Source organism: Gossypium hirsutum, chromosome A09 (genome assembly GCF_007990345.1).
Source record: "Gossypium hirsutum isolate 1008001.06 chromosome A09, Gossypium_hirsutum_v2.1, whole genome shotgun sequence".
NCBI classification, from domain to species: Eukaryota; Viridiplantae; Streptophyta; class Magnoliopsida; order Malvales; family Malvaceae; genus Gossypium; species Gossypium hirsutum.
Genome location: NC_053432.1, coordinates 67,683,327 through 67,705,328, shown reverse-complemented (window position 1 = coordinate 67,705,328; position 22,002 = coordinate 67,683,327). Strand labels below are relative to the sequence as shown.

The window sequence follows — 22,002 nt, the reverse complement described above, 5'->3', positions numbered from 1 at the left end:
AATATTTCTATCCCGAATCATAAAAGTACAAACTAAGGTTTCATGCGTCACTCGTCAACGATTTTTGTTTTTCCTTTCCCTCTCGACTGTTTGGTGTTGTCGTTAGCTATGAATAATCAGAAAACATCATACAATCAATTTCCGAACAATTCAAAATCAAATACTAAATTACACATATTTTACAATTTATTCAATTTAGTCCCTAAAATTAGGATAAACATAACTTTCAATTCAGGGCCTCGGATTAGAATCCAATTTCACCAAAATTCATAAGGGATCTTCTATTTTCTATTCCTATCAACATTTCATAACATTTTTCATTTTACTCAATTTGGTCCCTAATATACGACACTAACAATTAATTTTTGCAATTTAGTCCTTTTTATATACTAAGCTTAATTTCTAACAATTTCACACCAATTTCATTCAATTCTCAACAATTTCTAATATTTTTACAAATTAGTACATGGGCTAGCTAAATCAAGCTCCCATTACCTCAAATCTATAAAAATTTATAAAAATGGCTAGGGACTTACTTGGAATTAGGGGTCAAATGCTTCAAGCTTCCAAAAAATAGTATTTTTCTCTTAGGTTTTCTACTTTGGCCGATTGGAGAAGATGAATTATCATCTCTCCTTCCACTAAGCTCCCTTTTATATGAATAATCAAGCTTTACTTAATCTAATTAAACCTTTAAATAATCATTTCTTATAGTTTTAATTAAAATTAATTAGTTTAATCACCAATTATCAATACCGTCCACTAACATGTTTTTAATAATGGTTTATTAATCATTTTGGTCATTTGGATAATTACAATTTAAGTTCCATAACCTTTTCCTAATTAAAAATCTATAGCGATTAAACTTTTACGATTTAGTCACTAAGCCTTAATTACTCAAATTTTGGCTAAATTACTTATTCAAATTTCAATTCATCATCCAAATTTCAATTCATCTATACACTAACTCGTAAATATCCTTATTTAATTTTTATAGACTCAATTTATGAAAACAAGATTCCAACACTACATTTTTCATTAACACTAGATATCGGGTTGCTACAATTGCGAATTATTCAATTTTGACTTTTCATATTGTAGTGAAAATATAAATCAATTTATTATCATAATACTATTCAAATTTGATTTAAATAGGGTTATGCATCCATTGTTTATGTAAAATTCTCCAATGCAATCCGCTTTTGTGCTTGGTCAACTCATAACCAGTAATGCTTTGGTCGCCTTTGAATTGATCCATCACATGAGAAGTAACGATAGAGGAGGATGGATGAAACAACCTTAAAAGTAGCATACTTGAAGTTAATATCAAATTACTTGAATAAATCCTAAACTCTAAAGCAAGTTAGATTAATTAAATAAACCTTACTTGAATTCATGATTGTAATAGTAAAAATCATTTTCCACTCATATAATATTGCAAAAAATAAAAAGCTTATAAAAATAGGGTTAATGTACCAAATGGTACTTGAGCTTGACATTAAAGTTCAATGTGGTACCTATATCTTTTTTGTTTCAATTAGGTACTTATTTTGTTTTTGTTAAACAAACTAGTACCTAAGTTTAACACTATTAAGTTGAAAAAGTTTATCCAATCAACACTTGACAAGTATTTTTTTCTCAAGTTGTTTTTAATTGGGTTGATTTTAATATAAAATCAATACAAATTATATTAAAATTAAAAAAAACTAATTGATAATCTTAACATAATATAATCTAATATTTGTTTTCTTGAAACCAATATTTAGAGTCTTGATAATCTTGCTTAACTCTAAGGATGCTCAAAATCCTTCCAAGTTGAGTCTCAAGTTTCATGATCTTTTGGGCCTGTCAAATTGGCTTTGTAGAAGGTTAAGCCCAACTTGTTCTTAGGCTAAAAATTGGGCCCCATATTTGTATCACTAATTACGTTGGAAACCCAAAAACTAAAAAACTCATTTCTCCCAACCCTCTCCCTCTTAATCTCCATTTCTCCCACTCCCTTTCCTTCACAATCTCCATCTCACCATTCTCCCTATCTCTATTTTTCTTCTCTATTTTTTTTCTCAACCCCTTTGTTTCTTCATCTCTAAATCAACAAAACAAGTTCTCTTTTCTCGATGAAAATTCTTATCAGAAATGGAGAAAAAATGAAGATTCTTCTCTGCTCTTAAATAAGTAATAGTTCAGGGGCTTTTCGCTTCGTGTTTAAGGTCCAACAACCCTACAAAATCCTATTCACCCATAGCTAGTCTATTATGTAGAAAGTAAAACAACCATAACAACTACCACTACAACAGAACATAGAATTATCGGCGATCTATAGTGGCATTTATAGTTAAAAACACCACAAGTTTATACATTTAGCGACGTTTATATAAATAAAAGCCATAGTAGATGTTATTCTGAATTGCACGAAATTATTTCCATGAAAGTTAATGGCCGAAATCATAGAACAATTTTTATACAAAGTGTGAATCATTTACTTTTAAATATGTCAAAAATAAATAATAATAAAATTACATTTAAAACTAACATATAATGGTGTTTAACGATAAAACACCGCCATAAGTGTGAAGGTGTTTGAGGAGAAAACACCCTAAATATGTCAAAAATAGATAATAAATATTTATTTTTAAATTGACATATAGCGGCATTTCTAGTTTATGTGTGTATAATTAACAATGATAATGAAGAAAATGCCTCTAAATATATTAAAAAAATAAATTAAAAATTATTTTATTTTTTAAACTGATATATAATGACGTTTGGTGTTGGAAACGCTGCAATAGATATCTCTTTTCCGCGATGTTTTAATGTCAAATGTCATTAAATATATTTAATTTATTGATTAAAACGACAGTCATTTTGTTTTTTCAACGCTGCTGTTGGGTTACTTAAAAAAACCACTACTACTCTTTTGTTTCAACTAACTCAAAAAATTCTAAGTCCCTATCTATTCACTCTCCCACCTCCGTCGCTACTGCTGTCCCTGTCCAGCCGACCAACCTTTCACGTCACGTCCGACTTCCCCCGGTCACCCACATCAGTAAATTTTTTATAACTGCCCAATATTTGTAATGGATTTATTTTTGTTGGGTTGTTTTGATTTTGTATGGAAAGATAGTTAGATCTGATGTTTGGTTGGATTGGATTATTGATATTTTGTATATCTTGCGACGTTAAGAGTGGATGTTGATGTTGGATTTTTAGAAAGAAGGATTTAGATTGGATAATAGTCTTTGACTTTTTTGTCTCTTACAATTTTTAATGCATTTGAAGTGTTGCAAATGATTATACAAGCGATTGTATTGTATGACATATCATCTTTTAACGTTGCTATATTCTTAATGTTGATTTTGTAGGAAATTAAAGGTCATTCAGTTGGGAGACTAGAATTTTTCATACCTACTCATCACAAGAAACATGGAACTTATATTCTTAATTTGTTTCTAAATATTAGTAGTTATGATTACATTAAAGTTAATTATATTTAATATTTATTGAAAAAAGGAATCTACAACAACAACATCCAGAAGAAATTGAAAATCAAGTGCTTCTCAAAGTAATTGAAAAAAGTAACTTGTTTAACATAAACAAAAAATAAGTACCTAATTAGTATATATATATATAACAACTTCACTCAAAAGCTTAAATTTATGATAATAATAATAATAATTATTATATATACTTGAATTTGTTGTATTAACCATATCAATTTCAAGAAAAGTGAAAAGCTAAATAACAATGGCACATAATTGATTTAGCCTAATTACAGTAATCCAAAAGTTAGAAATTTTAGCATTTTGGATTTGTTTGCTTAAAATTTAAAAATCCATTAAATTCTTTAAAAAATTATTTGTTTAGTATTGTGTTGAAAAGCAAGTTTTTCTTTATGTTTAATATAATATTTGATACTTGAATTTGGAAATTTTTTATCTAATTTGATATCTAAATTTATAAACCATTACAATTTGCTCCAAAACACTAATCATGTTAAATATTTTATGCGGTGGCAAATATAATAAATGTATGACCAACACATGATAGATGACATAAAGTTTATTTTTTATTTTTTAAATTCTAAATGTTCAATTCCTTTTAATTCGATATGATGAATTTATTTTATTTTGAGTTTTTAAAACTCTTTGTTTTTTCCTTCTCTCACATTTTCTTTCTTCAAAAATTTTCATTGAAAGTTTTTAACCAAAAGCTTCCTTCACCTTGTTTCCTGGAAAATGGGGTAGATTTTCCTTCTCCTTCTTTGACTAATTTTGAGCTTTAAAAACTCATATTTGTTGTAGATAATGTAGTGGACAACACTATACTTGTTGGGAGCTGCAAATTAAGGAATATGTGGGTTTGGTATTCTTCCTAATACCATCTTTTTGCGATCCAGAGAAGGGTACACAAATGATGGCTTGCATTATACTTTGTGCCTCAAAGTGGGAGTTAATTGAAAGGTTCATTTCTGCCTTTTGAAGTGTTGGTTAATAGTCAATAGAAAAGGTACGTTACTTGTAGTCTATCAGCTCTTTCATAATTCTAAATGTTAAAACATATATACGTATCTTTGCACCCCAAAGACTTCTTAATTCTTACAAATTCAAACACCAAATAATCTTCTGCCATAATTTACTTATTAATTAAATTAAACCCCAATTATTACCAAAATCCAAACTAATTGTTTAATTAGAATTTTTTAATTTTAATATTAAACAAATGATAATATAACACACATCAGGTAGTATTTCTGTATATACCCACAGTTGAGTGCATTGCATATATGATATAAATAAATATATATTGAGAAGATATATAATTTGAAAATCTAGGGTCGACGTATTAATTTTATATCCATGTAGAAGGAACTGAATATTAATCAACGTTAAATTTTCTTAGGATAAAGAAATTAAATATTATATGATGGATGAAGTAACAATAATGGACGCAATAAAAAAAAATAAGGTTTGTAAATTTGGTGGAATATCCAAAATAGTGAAAAACTAGCTTAAATGATGACGATGATGATGTAAAACCATGAAGTAGCTAAGTTCCTCAGGTATGTCATTCGTCTTCTAGGAAGAAGCCCAAGGAATAAATGGAATGTAACACTGGATGGCACCATCAATGTTACAAGGCATTGTTTGGTGATGATGATCTTCGTCATCGCCTTCATACGGAAGCTTATAAAATGAAGGGCTTGCAAAAGTAAGCAACACAACCGTCACTGGCGTTGCTGCCATTACTTTCCCAGCTACTATTCCTCCTAATAATTGGGTTTGTCCCCCTGAAAGAATTATATTAAAAGAAGAGCATGGCGTCGATGTAGTACTATGATCGGCAAAGAATGAGCCAGACAAGGAGAGGATCCCAAAGGCTCCAGCAAAACGATATGGCGCCCCTTGAGAAGAAGAATATCGGATAATGACGTCTGAAACAAAGCCGGTGGAGCTGATTATACTAACACCGACATGGTTTCTACGGGCGAAGTTGATGATGTTTTCAATAACATCAAAACCAGCGGAGATTTGAAGAACCGCTGTCTTCATAGCTGAATCGTTGTCTCTAGTTATAACAGTGGGAGTTTTGGGTTTATTTTTAGAGCCTGGAGGCCTACCTCTAGGCTTCCTTGCAGTATTTCCTTGTAGTACCTCTGAGCTCCCTCCGCATGTTTGGACGCTTGGAGGAGGGTTGGGGTCAGATGAATGATCGAAGGTATGAGGCTCTACTAAAGGGATGTATTCTCTATAATCCGCCATCGACAAGAGAAAGGTGCTAAATGTTCAATTTTCAATGTGACTAATAAATATATATATAGGTTGGGGTTGGGGGAATATTATAATTAGGATTTGTAATTTTAGTTGTATTAGGATTTTGAATATGCACTATTAAAAAAAAACGTATTGTATTTTGATTTTTTTTGAAATAATAGTTAAATTAGTATTATATATTTTGATTCGAAATAATAGTTAAATTAGTATTAATTTAAATTAAAAACAAAAACAAAAAAAACCCCTTGATTTTATTCCCGTATATAATAAACAAAAGGTAGAAAGTAATGGTATATAATTTTATGCGAACCATCTAATGATACTCTATTCAATGTTTAGTACAAGTTTTTAAATATGTAATAATGATATGGATATATTTTTATGTATTATAAATGTTTAAATATGTAGTAATAAAATGGATTAAAGGTTAATATTTGATGCAGTGATGGTAGTCTATAATTCTATGAATTATCACATCACCTAAAAAAATTAATTGGATTTATTTATTATCATCTAATTTACTTACATGTTACTAATGATTATAATTAAATACATTTAATACATAAAATATTAAACTAACCTTATCATTTAAATAATTCCGGTATCTATTTTATGGTTATAGACCCGAACCGGAAGTTGAACCTCAAAAATATAAAAATACCAAACAAAAATCTTTCGGTACATTTTTATTCATTCAAATGAAACAATTTAATTTGTGTCCATTTTGAAGTATAATAAAACTTTAGAACTAAATTTCCAAGTTTTTCTAATAAAAATAATGTACAGAAATTTATATCTTAAGATATGTCTATAGAAAGTATCTCCTAGCAAGTATAAGAAGTTGTCAAATAAATATATATATGGTGAAATAGAAACATAAAAATGTTTTATTGATATACAGATATACCCAGCAATGCTACAAAGCCATATATTATTGCAGGGCAAAAAAATCATGTCCTGTTACAGTAAAATAAACAGTATAGCTGTAGGTTCCTTAGGGCTAAATGGACGTACATAAAAGCCTCTATTCATTTCAGTGCACTGCCAACAGAGAAAGATTTCCTTAGAAAATGAATGGACATACATGCAAAAGCATTTAACATTTGCATCCAGAAATCATTATATGGAAAGAAGATACAAGATAATAAGGAGCTTACTTGTACAAATAGAAAGCAATCCCTAGAATGATACACAGCAGAATAATGTCAATGCAGAAATTTCGGCTGGATCTTATCTGCAAACATAAGCAAAATGCTATTTATTGGAAGCTTAATGGGAAGAAACAATCATTTTTAGAAAACAGTAATTACCTGGGTAATGGTTTTCTTCAGTCTAACATTATTCTTTCGAATATCAGATGTTGTCTTGTCAACCTGTATTAAGTGATGCATTTATGGGTTTTGTCCATGTTGTCTGCTTTAACTGATTCTAAGGCCAAACTGAAGAGACATGGCATTAAGAAAAATTCTCACCTTTGTCTCAATTTCATCCATTAGAGGAACTTGTCTATCTATTTCCTGAACATATTTAAAGCAAATAAATTAATTTCTTGTTGCTCATGATATCATGACCAAACCAGAACCATTCACATAAGAACAAACCTCATTCATGTCAAGAGCTATATTTTTCAGTGTATCCAGACCTTCTGATATCACATCAAGACCTTCATCCTGCATGCATTTTATATATAATTAAAACAACAGTGCAGAGACCACTTTGGATTGCAGTGTAGATATTAAAGGTATTGCTGTGAAGCTTACATGCCTGTTTCATTTTTCTCATTTCATATTCTTGTCTAAATTGATCTGACTCTTCAGTTTGTTGGTAAAAATCACTACCGAAGCGCTCCTCTAATAAAGGAAAGTAATCGACGATCAATTTCAAAATTAGCTCGAGGAATAAGCATTACCCTCAATTACCTGATGAATCAAATTTGACTTTTTTGTTGGATGATGAAGTTCCCCATCCACCGCTCTCGCTTGCTGCAGCCGTAGACCCATCGGGAATGGCTTTAATTCGATCAGGTAGCGCTAGAACCATATCGAAACGAGTTTCGTGATCCTCTTTGGAATGTCCCTTCACCTGTAGTTAGATACCAATAGCATATTCAATACAAGAATTCCATTGTCAACCTCTTGTAATCTTAAGTTACCATAATCAATCAGGAATCAAGACAATGCAGCTTAAAATTTTGAACATGGGCAAATCGAACTAGTAATCTCACCCTACTTCATGCTGACTGATATTTAATTATCATAAAATCTAGAGCTACATTACTGAAATGAGACAAATCATAATTAAAGAATAATATAATCTTTGTTAACAAATTCAAATACCTACAAAGTTAACGATAATATGACTACGCAAAAAGGCTGAAATTAAATAGAAATATACCTTCTTTTTAGCCAATTTTTGAAGCTTAGGAACTTCCTCCATCAATCGAGCCTTTATCCGACGAATCTCAGCGCTCAATGCCACCGCCGCTGCTCTATTCTTCTCCGTAGAAACCTTGTCAGATTTCTGCATTTTATTCCAATAATTAATTTGAAAAATCAATGTTTGAAAAGAAAACAAAAAAAGGAAGGGATAAGAAAAAAGGAAGCGAACAGCGAGAGCCTTTTCGATGTCGGCCTCAACGAGAGAGTAGAGGCGAGCGAAGGCATCGTCGAGAAAGGCATTGGCTTCGCGTTGCTTCTCGGGATCGTACTTGTCATATTTCTTGCAGATTTCATCGACTCGGAATAGGATATCAATTACCGTCATTTTTCAATTTTCCAAGAGGGAATGGGACGATGAAAGAGAAAGGAGAGGAAAAATGATTTTGGTGTTTTTTTTCGGTTGGCTTCAGGCTCCATGAATTTTCGTAGTTGGATGTTGTTTCTAATTTTGGGGATGAAAAGTAATGGTGGAGCGGATACCTTGGTAAGGGAGCTGAAAAACTGATGTAACAGCCCGATTTCTTCTGTTTTGATTTGGCAGGTGACGGCGGGGCTTCATTTTCGCCGCCGTTCGCCGCCGGATTGGCTTGTTCAAATCCAACTTTCATTCTCGTTTTGAAATTGTTAACGTACAAAGAAAATGTACCTTTAAGGAAAAATCTCGCAGTTATGTGATTTATGATGAAATATTTTCTATCACTAATCTTCTCTAACCTATTGGTGAAAATGAGAAACCACCTAAAATTACCATTCCATTTTCTCTAATTTATTTAAAACTACTCCTACATTAGATAAAAAATTATATCGCTTCTTTCCTTAAAAATTTTATTCATTTTTATTGTTATAAACTGGTCCCCTATACATTAGTACGAGATATATGTAATAGGTTATATTACACTGTTTAATTATTTCATCAATCAAGCTAACTTTTAAATATACAAAAAATTAATTTATTTTTTAATCTAATATATAAAGATTAATTTATTTATTTTTTAATAAAAAACAAAATACAAACTTACCTTTAATACAAAAACTTCTAAAATACTTTTATAGTAACCACCCTACGTTTACATTTTTGTTTGGATAGCTTAAATTAATATAGAAGAAACAATTTTTTTTTCTTTTGCTGAAAGTGAAAAAAAGAGAAGGAATAACTACTTAGTTTTAAGGTAGAAATCGAAATGAGGATTTTTTAAAAATAATACTAAAAATTAATTAATTACAAAAATAGTATGTGAAACATATTAATTATAAAAATGGGGTATTTTCTATAGTGAATATTGACGTTGTCTAATTGATTGATGACACAACTATTGTTTTTTCTTTTAAAAAAATAATTTTTTATTGACGTCACATGACACATTGATGGCACTAAATTAAAGTATAATAAATCAAAACATTCAAGGACTTGATATGAATTTTCTTCTCTTTCAGATCATCTGATGTAAAAAAAAAACACTTAGTGTCGTCTAACCGTATGACGGCACCAAATTTAGTGTAATAGATAATTGTTTCATAAACTCTTTTTTGTTTATTATTTTCTTTTTAAACTCATATAGTAGATTATATTTTTATTGATAAATGTTAAACTTATTTAATTATTTTTAACGATAATTAATTTGTTTCTCATAATTAAATAAAATTTTAATGTTATTTTTATAGGAAAACCCCAAAATCAGCATTCATGTTAACTCAGATTGAGAGATTGATGAGCTGAAATTTGGAATATTCTATTATAACTGTTTTCAGTATAATACACATTAATTATTTTAACATTTCATTTAATTTTTGGCTGCACATTTTATCAAAATTTAATGGTGCCAATCAAGGTGCGAACCAAAGCAAAAACAAAGAAAGTGAAGGTAAGAAGAAAGGTGGAAGAGCAGGTAGGCCGAATAGGACTTTCTTGATTCAAGAAAACACAAATTGTTGACATCTATGGAAGAGGAATAACGCTGAAAATAATAGAAAATTTCCCGCTATACTTTTTAGCCAAAAACATGAATAAACATGTCATTCTTTTAACTCATATAAAATAATTAGTTCGTGGATATCATAAATTAACTTTGTTTAATATTTGTTGTAACGATAATTAGAACAAAAACATGCAACAACAAAAATAAAGGTAAAAAAAAATTGACACAACTGATTTTTGTTAACACATTTCAGACATTACAATCCTACATCAGCGTAGTCTTGTTTAGTGAGTAATTTTATTCAACAATCATCCGAATCACCTATTGACTTAAGTTTAATCTACACTTACACAAAGGAGTAATTGTAGCCCCAATACTTACCCCAATTGTCACAAATCACTCACTCAAATATCTCATAATACAAGCAATAAACCTCTTCAAATAGTACCTAAAAAAGCATTACAGAATAACCACAAGAAAACAAAACAAAGTTGTCAACAAAAACACTCCAAAAAGTGCTCTTGATATGCAGCATGAAACAACCTATTTCAGAAAAGATTGTATAAAACAGGGATATTATCCATTTCTAATGGTTTTATGTCACATCAATAATTTCATCCTGAATATTAGGATTTTAATTTGGATTTAATTTTTTTCAAGATGAAAATGCTGATGTGGCATAAAACTATTGGAAAATATATACAAATGACGTGGTATCACTGTTTCATACAATCATTTTCCCACCCTATTTTTAGGCCTCTTCAAGTGGTCAATCAATAGTGTTTTGATAGATTTTAAACTCCTATTTAAGAGCTAAAATTATCTCATTGATTATCCTGAATATTTAACACATAAAAGTCTTCATATATTAGTCTTTTAATTACTCCAAAACTCTCTTGAATAAATATGATATTTATCTCTAAAAATAGCATTTTAATCACCAAGAGAAGACTTTCATGCTTATCCAATCATCTCAAGTAATTCGATTGGGAGTCTTAGCACCTGAGTCAACCAATACTTCTAGTTTTGTCAAATATGTTACATTCAAGTACATTGAACTCAGCACAAATAAAACCTATTTAAGGCGAAGTCAATAGCCTAAGTAGGGAAACAACTTCATTATAATAGAATATGGAACGAGTAGTAGCAACTTTCCCAACAGTTTCCACCCATGCTTTGCGTTGGATTAATTATTTATTTATTGACTAAATTATACTGTAAAAATTTAAAGTTTACAAATGGCTCAAAGTTTTTGTACTCTTCATATATTTGGAATTTAATTTCCATAATTTTATTTTCAATTTAAAAGTTTAGGTACATTTGTTAACACTATTAGAATTCTTTTGTATTGGTGTGACATTTTGAAAAAAATAAAATAAACTTGGTATCCATAGAGCAAAAAGAAAACATTATAATGAACCTGAATTTAAAAAAGAATTTTTAACAGTGCTAACAATTCTTAAAGATTCACATAATCATTTTAATTAGAATAACGCACTTAAACTAACTAGTGACTAGCAGCGTATCTAGGGGGCTGGTAGGGGCCCCGACCCCTACTAAAATGAAAAATTGTTCATTTAAGCCCTTTAAAAATTTTAAAATTTAAATTAGTAAAGGTAAAATTACACTTTGTTCCCCCTAAAAATGCTAAAAATTTGATTTAATCCTTTTAAAATTATAAAAATATAGGCTATAAAAAATTAAAATTTAATTTTGACCCCCTAAAAAATTAAAAATATGATTTTTCAATTGCAGAACAGGGGAACCCGAATTCATTCTGACCTTGTCTCACAAAATTCATTATATCTCAAAATTTACAAATCCTTTACTTAAACTATTTCTTCTATGAGAAACTAGACTCAATAAACTTTAATTACATATTTTTTTCATCTTCTAATTCGATTTCTAAAATTTATGGTTATTTTTCAAAAGTTAGTCTACTGCTGCTGTCCAAACTGTTTTTGTGCAAGCTATTTATTACCATTTTTCCCCTAAACTTTTAATAAATGATAATTTCGTCCCTACTCAATTAGCCTCTCAATTGAGCTGATTTTTCTCAATTAACATTTTATTCTATCACCTTAAACTAGTTTAAAACCTTTAGGAATCATAATTTCAGCAATATACTTTAATTCCAAGCATTTTCACAATTAGGTCCTAAAAATCAATTTCTATTAAAATTACCTAATAAAATCATCTCATAAACAAATTAAAGCTTTAATTTCATTCTATTTCATCATAAACTTATAGCACTCAACCATGGTGACTTTCAATTTCATCCATGAAATCAAAAACTAATGAATTTAATAGTAGGACCTAGTTGTAAAAGTCTTAGAAACACAAAAATTACAAGATAAAGGCAAGGATTAACTCACTTGGTGCAAAAATTATGAAATACCAGCTTATAGAACCCTCCTATGGTGTTTTTAGCTGCTGGAATTGAAGAGAATTGAAGAGAAATCTAGATATTTCCTATTTAGTCCTAGTTTTATTTAGTTAATTTTGTAATATTCCAATTTTGCCCTTAATTTATCAATTTTCCTGCTGATTTCATGCCCTTGCCGTCCAGCCATAATAAATTTTGGGTCTAATTGCCTTTTAAATCCTTTCTCATTAGACTCTTAAGCTATTTAATCATTCTAGAAACTTTTACACCTATTACAATTTAGTCCTTTTCATTTAATTGACTACCCAAACATTAAAATTTCCTAATGAAATTTTAATACCACATTACTAACATTTCATAAATATTTATAAAATTATTTTCGACTCGGCTTTACGAGATAGAGGGCCCGATACCTTGTTTTTACCCAATTTCTTCAATAATTTCTTCAATAATTTCTTTTTCTAACTAACCACTAAATCGGTAAATTTTTTTTCTATCAATATTTTCATACGATTTTCCTATCATATCAATTTTCATGCAAAAATATTGAAATAAATTTCTCTTTAAATCGGATTTGTGGTTACGAAACCACTATTCCGATAACTTTGAATTTAGGCCATTACAAGAACTACTGCGCTTACCACCTGATAGTGAGGTTGAATTTGCTATTGAGGTGTATCCAGGTACAGCACCAATTTCTATACCTCTGTACCGAATGTCGCCTACTGAATTGAAAGAGTTGAAAGTACAGTTGCAAGATTTACTAGATCGAGGCTTCATCTGACCGAGTATTTCACCCTGGGGAGCTCCAGTGCTGTTTGTTAAAAAGAAAGATGGTTCTATACGGTTATGCATTGATTATCGACTGTTGAACAAAATGACAATCAAGAACCGCTATTCCTTGCCTCGTATAGATGACTTATTTGATCAGCTAAAGGGAGCTTCAGTATTTTCTAAGATTGATTTGAGATCCGGGTATTATCAGTTGTAGGTGAAAGAAAGTGATGTGCCTAAAACTGCCTTCCGTACTCGTTATGGCCATTATGAATTTTTGGTAATGCCATTTGGATTGACAAATGCTCCAGCTACATTCATGGATTTGATGAATCGCATTTTCCAGCCGTACCTAGATTAGTTTGTGGTGGTCTTTATTGATGATATATTGGTATATTCGAAGACAGAGGCAGAACATGATCAGCATCTTTGAAAAGTTCTACAAATTCTACGGGACAAACGGTTGTATGGGAAATTAAGTAAATTTGAATTCTGGTTGTCAGAAGTGGTATTTTTAGGACACGTGGTATCTACCGACGGGATTAGAGTTGATCCGAAGAAGATCAAAATAATTGTTCAGTGGAAGGCGCCAAAGAATGTATCGGAGGTGCGTAGTTTTCTCGATTTAGCTTAGGTACTACAGGAGATTTGTAAATGGCTTCTCGAAGATAGCATTGCCGATGACTAAACTACTACAGAAGAATGTTCCTTTTATCTAGGATGATCAGTGCCAGAAGAGTTTTGAGACTTTGAAGCAAATGTGTCGAAAAGTTTTTCTTTTTTTTTTAGAGCTTTGGGGTTCGATTTGAAATCTTTCGATTTTGAATCTGTTTCTACGTGAAAAGATGGCTCAAAATAGGTTTTGGAGTTTTCTTCCACCACGGCGGAGTTACGACGAAGCCACGGTGGCACCATGGCAAAGACTCACTGAAGCCTGGCTGGATTTTGGGTTACCCAGGAGAAAAGAGAGGAAGAAAGAATTTTTTTTAAAGGGGCCATTCAAATGATTTTTTTTCTGTTTCTTATTATTTATACTAGGATTAATATGACGTCGTTTTAGGCCTGGTATTCAGACGTTGAAACGGCGTCATTTTGGATAGATCTGACCCGACCCGACCCATGACCGTTTAGGATCCGCGTGTTTTTGGACTAAGGGTCTATTTGCTCCCTTAGTCCTCCCGCTTTTGAGGATGGGTTCAATAGGATCTTTTGTTTTGTTTTTATTTCGGCCATAAAGTTTCATTCCAGTTTCAATGTGATCCGTTTGAAACGGTGCGTTTTGAAGGATGGGGATTATTTCCCACTTGGTCCTTCCTTGTTTTTTGCACATTGTAAATCGGTCATTTACCTTATTTCCATTCCCGATTTTTGCCCAAAATCTCATTTTGATTTCAATTTAGCCATTCCTTGTTAATATTATCGTGTTATTAAATTAATTAATTTAATATTTAGCATTTTTTATCTTTTTGTTTCTTCTCTTATTATTATTTTTCTAATATGCTTTTATTATTATTACTCTCATTATTGTTTATTTTATTTATTTCTTTATACATACACTTTTTATATGTTTCGAAGTTTAAATTATTATTATTATTATTATTATTACCTTCTTTTATTTGTTTTATTTTAATTCCTTCTTTTATTTATTTTTTTTATTCATTTGCTTGCTTTTAAGTTTTATTTAAAACCTTTTATTAGTTCATGTATTGCTTATTTTATTATTTCTAATTAGATTGTCTTCTTTATTTGTTTATCTCGTTGTTGTTTTTACTCTTATCATCGCCATTTATATCATCGTATTTATTATTATGCATATTTATACCATGACTCATGATTGCTATCTTATATTTATTATCAAGCATGTTGTGCCATTATTACCACAAAGTCACGTTGTATTATCATTTGTTAAATACGAATTCATGTTTTAGCCATACTCAAATAAACTAAGTATATATATCGTTTTTAAATATTTCGTTAATTTTTATCCAAGCTTGTAAAAAAGGGAAAATCTTAAAAAATAAAGGCAATGTTCTGTATTTTGGAGATTCGAGAAATCATACCCCAACTTACGGGGTTTCGATTTTTCTTGTCGAATCTAAAGAACCGAATATCCTTTTAAAATTAAAATACATGAATTTCAAATAAAAATTGAAGGCAAGCTTATTCTTGAGGGTTCAAAGTATCGTGTCCTAATTTACGGGATGTGATATTTTGTTATCTCGAGACGAGAGGGTCTTTGGCAATCGTTTCAATTTATTCAAGTTTTTTTTAATAAAAAAAGATCGTATATTTAATTCTTTCCAAATTTTCAATATTCGATATTAAGACATTGAGTAATCAACTAGGTACCAATTTTGGGCGTATCGAGGGTGCTAATCCTTCCTCGTGCGTAATCGACTCCCGAACTCGTTTTCTAGATTTCGTAAACCAAAAATTATCGTTTTAGTAAATTTAAACTTTTATGAAAATGATTAAATTATGAGGTGATCCGATCACACCTAAATAAAAAAAGATTGGTGACGACTCCCATTTTTGTTTTTAAATAAAAGTCGACCCTTTTCAAAAAAAAATGGTTTCGACACTTCCCTCCAATCAATTCTTACTTAGTTTAACTTCATAATTCATCCTATCGTCTATGACCTATTAGGTGCCTAGCAAAACATTCTACCTTAAATATTCATCGTTGCAAATTGTCTCCTAATGAATCAAAGTAGATATAAGCTGACCCGATATAAAGTTAAAGGACTAATTTGCATAGTGGCCATGTGAAAACTTATCAAATGACACTTAAGTGATTCTATTGAGTGAAGTTGTTATAACGAGTCATGTTTGATGAACTTGTTTCTCAAACAAGTATCCAACTTACCTCGAATCAGTTGCATGTATCCGATGCGAAAAGGCTTAACATATACCACAAGGATGAGACTTTTAGGAACATTGCTTTGATGCATAAAGATTCCATAATTGCAACTCGATTACAGTTCCTCTACAAGGCCTGATTTATTGCACGAGCTTCATCCTATTAGTACTTGGATCAACTTGCAAGTTTTTCAAGGAAAACCTTTGTATATAACATGGAGTGTGGGTGGTGAGGAACATGTCCTTCACGTGACCTGCGAGATCTTACGCATGTCTTTCAGCGGCAATCCTACTCCTGGCTCGTGCAATCCTCATGCATGGCAAATTGCCCACATTCTGTTTCTCCTTTATTTTTATAATGTTTTAATAAAATATTAAGTTTTTTAAAAGAGGCACCAACTCCATGTATATATTAAACAAAGGGAGAATATTTGATAAGTGTTGTAGTTTGTATATATCCATCAGTCAATGATCCTTTCAGTTTATTAAAGAAAAGTTGCAAGAAGTTAAAGCAGTTTAATATGTGTGCATTAGCCCCATTCCCAACACCTAACTGGCCTTTGCTTAATCCCATTGGCCATCAACTTAACTATATCTATGAAAACAATGAAACCCTAGACTCGGTCCCTCAAGCCAGCTTCGATCCCTGCGTGGTTAAGAAGCTTAACCACAATGCTAGCGAGCGCCACCGGCGGAAGAAGGTTAACAGCTTGTTTTCATCTCTTCGATCATTGCTTCCACTTGCAGATCAAATGGTACATAACTAATTTCTTATTTGAAGACATATACATGCATGTCATAAATATGAATATGCAACTCATCAATTTGTTGTTGCAGAAAAAGGTGAGAATTCCAGCGACGGTTTCAGAAGCAGTGAAATATATACCAGAGTTGCAGGAACAAGTGGAGAGATTGGTTCATAAAAAAGAAGAGCTTTTGTTGAGGATTTTTCAGCAGGGTGGTATTAAACGTTGTAGGGATGGAAGATGTTCAAGCAGTGCTACGGTTTCTATAAATCGGCTAAGTAGTGATAGTGAAGTTGTGATTCAGATAACGTTGCGAAAGGACCGAGTTCAGAAGATTCAGTTATCTGAGTTTTTGCATATCTTGGAGGAGCAACAAGGATTAATCCTTTTGAATGCTACTTCTTTTGAGTCATTTGGAGCTGGCATGATCTTCTACAATATTCACCTTCAGGTGCATATATATATATATTTCTAAGAGTGAATTTGTTATAGTGATAATTGTACATGAAATCAAGCAGTTTAAGTGGCTTCTTTCATCTAATTGGATTGTGCAGGTGGAACCCAAAACAACTTACCAATTAAGGGAATCAGATATTGAGGCATTGAGGGGGAAGCTTTTGGCACTGTGTAATTAATCTTGGCTATATATCCCTAACTAAATGTGAACTATAACTTTTATATAATTAATGGCATCATGTTGTCTCTTAATTTGATTCTTATCCTCGTAATTCTTATTCACAATCCCCTTTTCAAACACATGTTACATAGCCTCTCTCAAACCAATGAGAGAATAGCAAGGCAACCTATAGGTTTAAGTAGCTTCTTTTTCTCATCAAGTAGTCAAGTTTTGATCTTCTCTTAACATACGAGTAGAGTAAATTGAGAAGAGAATTACAACGAAAATCATAGAGAGGCATGAGTCGTAAGTTGTATTTGTGTATAATTATGTTGCAAACACAGTACATGCATCAAATTTCCATTCTAACATGAAATTAATTAATGTTCCTACGATTAATTTCTCAGATTTTATCAACATTTGCCGTACCCAGAATTTGAACATTTCAGATTCCAAATAAATATGCCCTGTAGATCTACCCATTGTTTATTGGAAATTTGAAACGGATATTCGAAAAAAACGATTGCTTAATTACAGTATCGATTTTGTAATTTGTATATTTTGTGGTAAGTGCGTTGAGTATTGTCCAGTAAATTATTTATCAATGACTGAAGAATATGAACTTTTAAAAATTTCACGTTTTAGTCAATATTTTAGTCGAAAAAAATCAATTTAACTTTTTTTTTAAAAAGTTGATGGTCAAATTCGACTCTTATTAAGATGTTGAGGGTTAAATTTAGCTAGAAAAGAATAAAAATCAAATTAATAAAAGATGTAAACATTAAGAGCTAAATCTATAATTATGTCATAAATTACACACCACAATATTGCATTACAAAATTGTAATATTCTTTGTATATATAAGTAGTTTTCTTTTCCGGCAGTGCACAGATTTGGTTGTATGTATCAATTAAAATATATTAAAATTATTTTATAATTTTGTATAAATTTAATTTTATGGTTGATATATATTATAAATAAATTTAAATCATTTTATATTTTTTGTGATTATCTAAATTATATATATTGCGCTTACACTATACAAAATATAACTTAAAGGGTACAGAGAGCACGGGTACGGTGTATCTTATATTTTAAAGATAATTATCCATGCTTTATGTATCAATTTGTCAAAGAAATTAATTAACAATTTTAAACAAAAACTAATATTATAAAAATGTAATGTGCAATATATATCACAGGTTCATTAATATACACATATTTATTTGATGTAATGTGGGCACGTACCAAATTTTAATGAATTTCTTCAAAAAATTGATACATAGAACACGGGTAACAAAAATTGTTATAGTACTCGTGCTCTATGTATCATAGGTTGCTTGTGTATCTTGTTGTGTTATTTTATAATTTTTTTTTACAAAATTTATCAATAATATCACAAATAAATGTAATTTATCTTGTACTTTTACATATTTATCTTGTACTTTTACATGTTTTCTAATATATTATTTTATTATTAAACTCTTCTTTTAATAAGATTATAAAACTGCCACTAATTGAAAAAAATAATTGTGAAAGAAAATAATATTAATTACAACTAATCAAACCTATCTTTTGAACATAAGTTTAATTGAGGATTTAAACTTAATATTATAAACTTGAATTTGTTAGATACTAATTATTTATAATTTATTTTAAAATTTGTATATTTTAATAGTATTTAATTTAAAATAATAATAATAATTATAAAGTTTCAAATTTTGATGGGACATTTCATATTCTCAAATTAATTGGACTCTAATTGTAAATTTATCAAATTTAAATATTTATATATAATTAAAATTAATTAGAGATTTGCTTCTTGACCATATGAAATATGTAATTAGAAAAGGAAATGATGGGCCCAATGGGTTGAACTCTAAAAAGGCCATCCACCATTGCAGAAAGGTGATGTGTTTTTTCTTTGGAACCCAACACTTAAAACAAGAAGCTAGGCAATGAAAGAAAATGGTGAGATGTGTAGGATCACTATTGCTTTGCATTATCATCACGTAGTTTCAGAACATCAACATGTTACGATACCACGATCTAGTCACCTACTAACCCAACCGCATGCTTATGAATTCAAAACAAACTACCACCCCATGAACCATCGCATCCCGCCATTCCTAACCCAATCCCTTCGTAGAGTCTTCATTCAAGTACCTACTTCTTTCACCCATCAAATCTTACTTGTTTTAACTGTAAACATGCAATGTTAGATGACCTTACTCATGAGACAGAGACAAATAAATATGGACCCATTTGATCCATAAAATGTCTTAATGCTTTTCTCTTGTAACAACAATTTGATATATATATTTGGAAATGATGTATTATTTTTATAATTTTAAAGACTAAAATTTTATAAAATAAAATCCAAACCGAACAATTTCTTTTATATATATATATTGGTATAGAAAAACCCAAAACCATTAAGATAATGACGATATAATTCCATATTGGTATAAATGGAAATGTGTAGTGTGAAGATGAAAAGGACAAGACTGGTGACAGCAGCAAATGTCCAAACCACGTCCGACAAAACACAAAGTCTGGGAGGCAGACCCACTTCTTTATATTACATTGAAAACATATCGGCCCATTTGCCCGATAGTGGTTTACAATTACAACTGCTTTACAGTTTATACCGACCGGAAAGTAGGACGAACTTGTGAAACATAGGTACCCACTTTGGCCCAATCATTAACAAACTACTTAAGTTTTTCTTTTCCATCTCAGCCACAGCCAGGAGCCAGCATAGCATTCAATTAAATGAATGGTAATAAGTGTTGGTATGAGACTTTGAATTCTTAAGAAGAGACAAATCATAAATTAAACATGGAAATCTATGAAATCACACTTAAAATTTAGTTTAGAATTTTATCTTATGATTTTATGTTCAGTTTGAGTCTTGTGAATGGAGAAAATAATGTTAGAAGAATTTTGTTTTACTTCAAATTTAATCAGAATTCAATATGATTTCGGGAAGATTTAAAACCAAATATACTATAGTAAATGCAAAATATATCAGAAGTCTAATTTGATAAAAAAAAATGTAGTTGGGTTGGTTAAATAACTAATTTTTTTACTTGAGTGGAAAATATAGTGGAAATGGATCCAAAACAAAATATTGTTTTTGGGAGGAGGAAAGGAAAGAACATGGATAGAGAAATGTAGGCGATAGAGGGAGCAAAAGGGAAGTGAAAACAAAAAACTGAGGAGCAGAAATGGGAAAGCAGGGTGGCTGGCTATTCCTTCTCCAACACAAGTTTGAAGTGCCGCCCACCTAAGCGTCCCCAGTAATTGACCTTCCACCAAACATAACCCTAATATCCCAACAATTCCCAGAGGCTTGAAGAATTAAATTTCACTTCAAAACCAACAGTACCAGCTTTCATTTACGTCTTACATCCTCTTCTCACATGTCACATATTTATTCAAATTCTAATTAGTATTTAATGTAATTTTATTGGTTTAATAAGTACATATTTATATTAGAAACAAATATTATGGAATAAAGATTTTCTGTAATCAATAATATTAGAGCCAAACCAAGTTAAATCTTGTTTTTTAATGTTGATTTCACTTTGATTACAATACATTTGAGTTTAAATTGATATGAAAATATTATAATATAAACTTTAATTATAAATATTAACATGTTAAAACTTATAAAAATGGTTGAGGTTGGAGGTTGGTGAGGTTTCTTGAGTTTAAAAGAGGAATAGATGATTTCTAATTGAGATTTACAGAGGACTAATAGTTGAGTTATGTGGGCTTCCTATATGTTTATGTCACAATTCGTGCATCAAACCCATGACAGAAGCACACAGAATAATTCAAGGAGGTCAATGGATTAAATTGGGCTTATTTAATTCACTTGAATTAATTCAATTCGTGAAACATAAAAAAAAAAAGCTCATCTATTTGAAGTCTAGTGGCTCAGTAAAACACTCCACTAATTTAGAGTTAGTAGGGTAAATATTATAGATAGATATTAATCTTAGTTGTTAATGTAATTTAAATTGTATTGTTGAATTGAAGAGAGCTTAACTATAAATAGAAGTCTTCCTCCTCATTTATATTCATCTTCCCTTTTTGTTTTTTTTTGTTACAATGCACTACCTAATTGGTCATTAGAATGAAGACAATTATTAAACCGAACAGTCGTTAGAATAAAAAATGATGTAGATTAAAATTCAATAATAATAATAAGTGAATTATGAGATTGTTAATTAAAACTTTAAACCCAATAGCAATTGGCAAACCAAATGACGTCTAAAGGCTAAGTTAATAAAGTTTAAGCCGAAACCTATGATTAGTACTAATCCTCTAACGTCTATGCTATAAGCCCAAGGGGCTACTACTACTAACCCAAACTTTTATCATTCTATTTAACAAATATTTTACAAGAAACAAAAACACCCCTCAACTCAAATAATTTTGATTTTTAATATTATAATATTTTTAACTGAATGCAAATAATTAAATTT

General features: G+C 30.4%; 3 protein-coding genes across 4 annotated transcripts; 1 reads left to right on the top strand and 2 right to left on the bottom strand.

Moving 5' to 3' along the window:
* Positions 1–5,075: 5,075 nt before the first annotated feature.
* LOC107890075 (AT-hook motif nuclear-localized protein 15) lies at positions 5,076–5,759 on the bottom strand. Its single transcript, XM_016814589.1, has one exon. The coding sequence runs from the start codon at positions 5,757–5,759 to the stop codon at positions 5,076–5,078; it is 684 nt and encodes a 227-aa protein (XP_016670078.1).
* A 757-nt stretch (positions 5,760–6,516) lies between these two features.
* On the bottom strand, positions 6,517–8,912 carry LOC107889253 (syntaxin-72). Of its 2 annotated transcripts, XM_016813616.2 has the most exons (9): positions 8,379–8,912; positions 8,166–8,291; positions 7,691–7,853; positions 7,536–7,621; positions 7,373–7,441; positions 7,244–7,288; positions 7,082–7,144; positions 6,929–7,005; positions 6,517–6,812 (listed from the first exon to the last, which is right to left on the bottom strand). In XM_016813616.2, the coding sequence occupies exons 1-9, from the start codon at positions 8,532–8,534 to the stop codon at positions 6,800–6,802; spliced, it is 798 nt and encodes a 265-aa protein (XP_016669105.1). In that variant the 5' UTR covers positions 8,535–8,912; the 3' UTR covers positions 6,517–6,799. The 2 variants fall into 2 exon arrangements, with proteins under 2 accessions (XP_016669105.1, XP_016669104.1); XM_016813615.2 differs by having other exon boundaries at positions 8,166–8,912.
* A 7,753-nt stretch (positions 8,913–16,665) lies between these two features.
* LOC107890074 (transcription factor ORG2) lies at positions 16,666–17,598 on the top strand. The gene is made up of 2 exons (XM_016814588.1): positions 16,666–16,899; positions 16,982–17,598. Exons 1-2 carry the CDS (start codon positions 16,666–16,668, stop codon positions 17,363–17,365), a joined length of 618 nt encoding a protein of 205 aa, XP_016670077.1. The 3' UTR covers positions 17,366–17,598.
* The last annotated feature ends 4,404 nt before the right edge of the window (positions 17,599–22,002 follow it).

Excerpts from the sequence above, each read along its gene's own strand:
- LOC107890075 (XM_016814589.1), bottom strand. The coding sequence starts at position 5,759 with ATGGCGGATTATAGAGAATACATCCCTTTAGTAGAGCCTCATACCTTC.
- LOC107889253 (XM_016813615.2), bottom strand. The coding sequence starts at position 8,534 with ATGACGGTAATTGATATCCTATTCCGAGTCGATGAAATCTGCAAGAAA. Across the intron at positions 7,622-7,690 it reads AGTCAAATTTGATTCATCAG|AGGAGCGCTTCGGTAGTGAT; the intron begins GTAATTGAGGGT and ends TTCCTTTATTAG. Across the intron at positions 7,289-7,372 it reads TAGCTCTTGACATGAATGAG|GAAATAGATAGACAAGTTCC; the intron begins GTTTGTTCTTAT and ends AAATATGTTCAG.
- LOC107890074 (XM_016814588.1), top strand. The coding sequence starts at position 16,666 with ATGTGTGCATTAGCCCCATTCCCAACACCTAACTGGCCTTTGCTTAAT. Across the intron at positions 16,900-16,981 it reads TTCCACTTGCAGATCAAATG|AAAAAGGTGAGAATTCCAGC; the intron begins GTACATAACTAA and ends TTGTTGTTGCAG.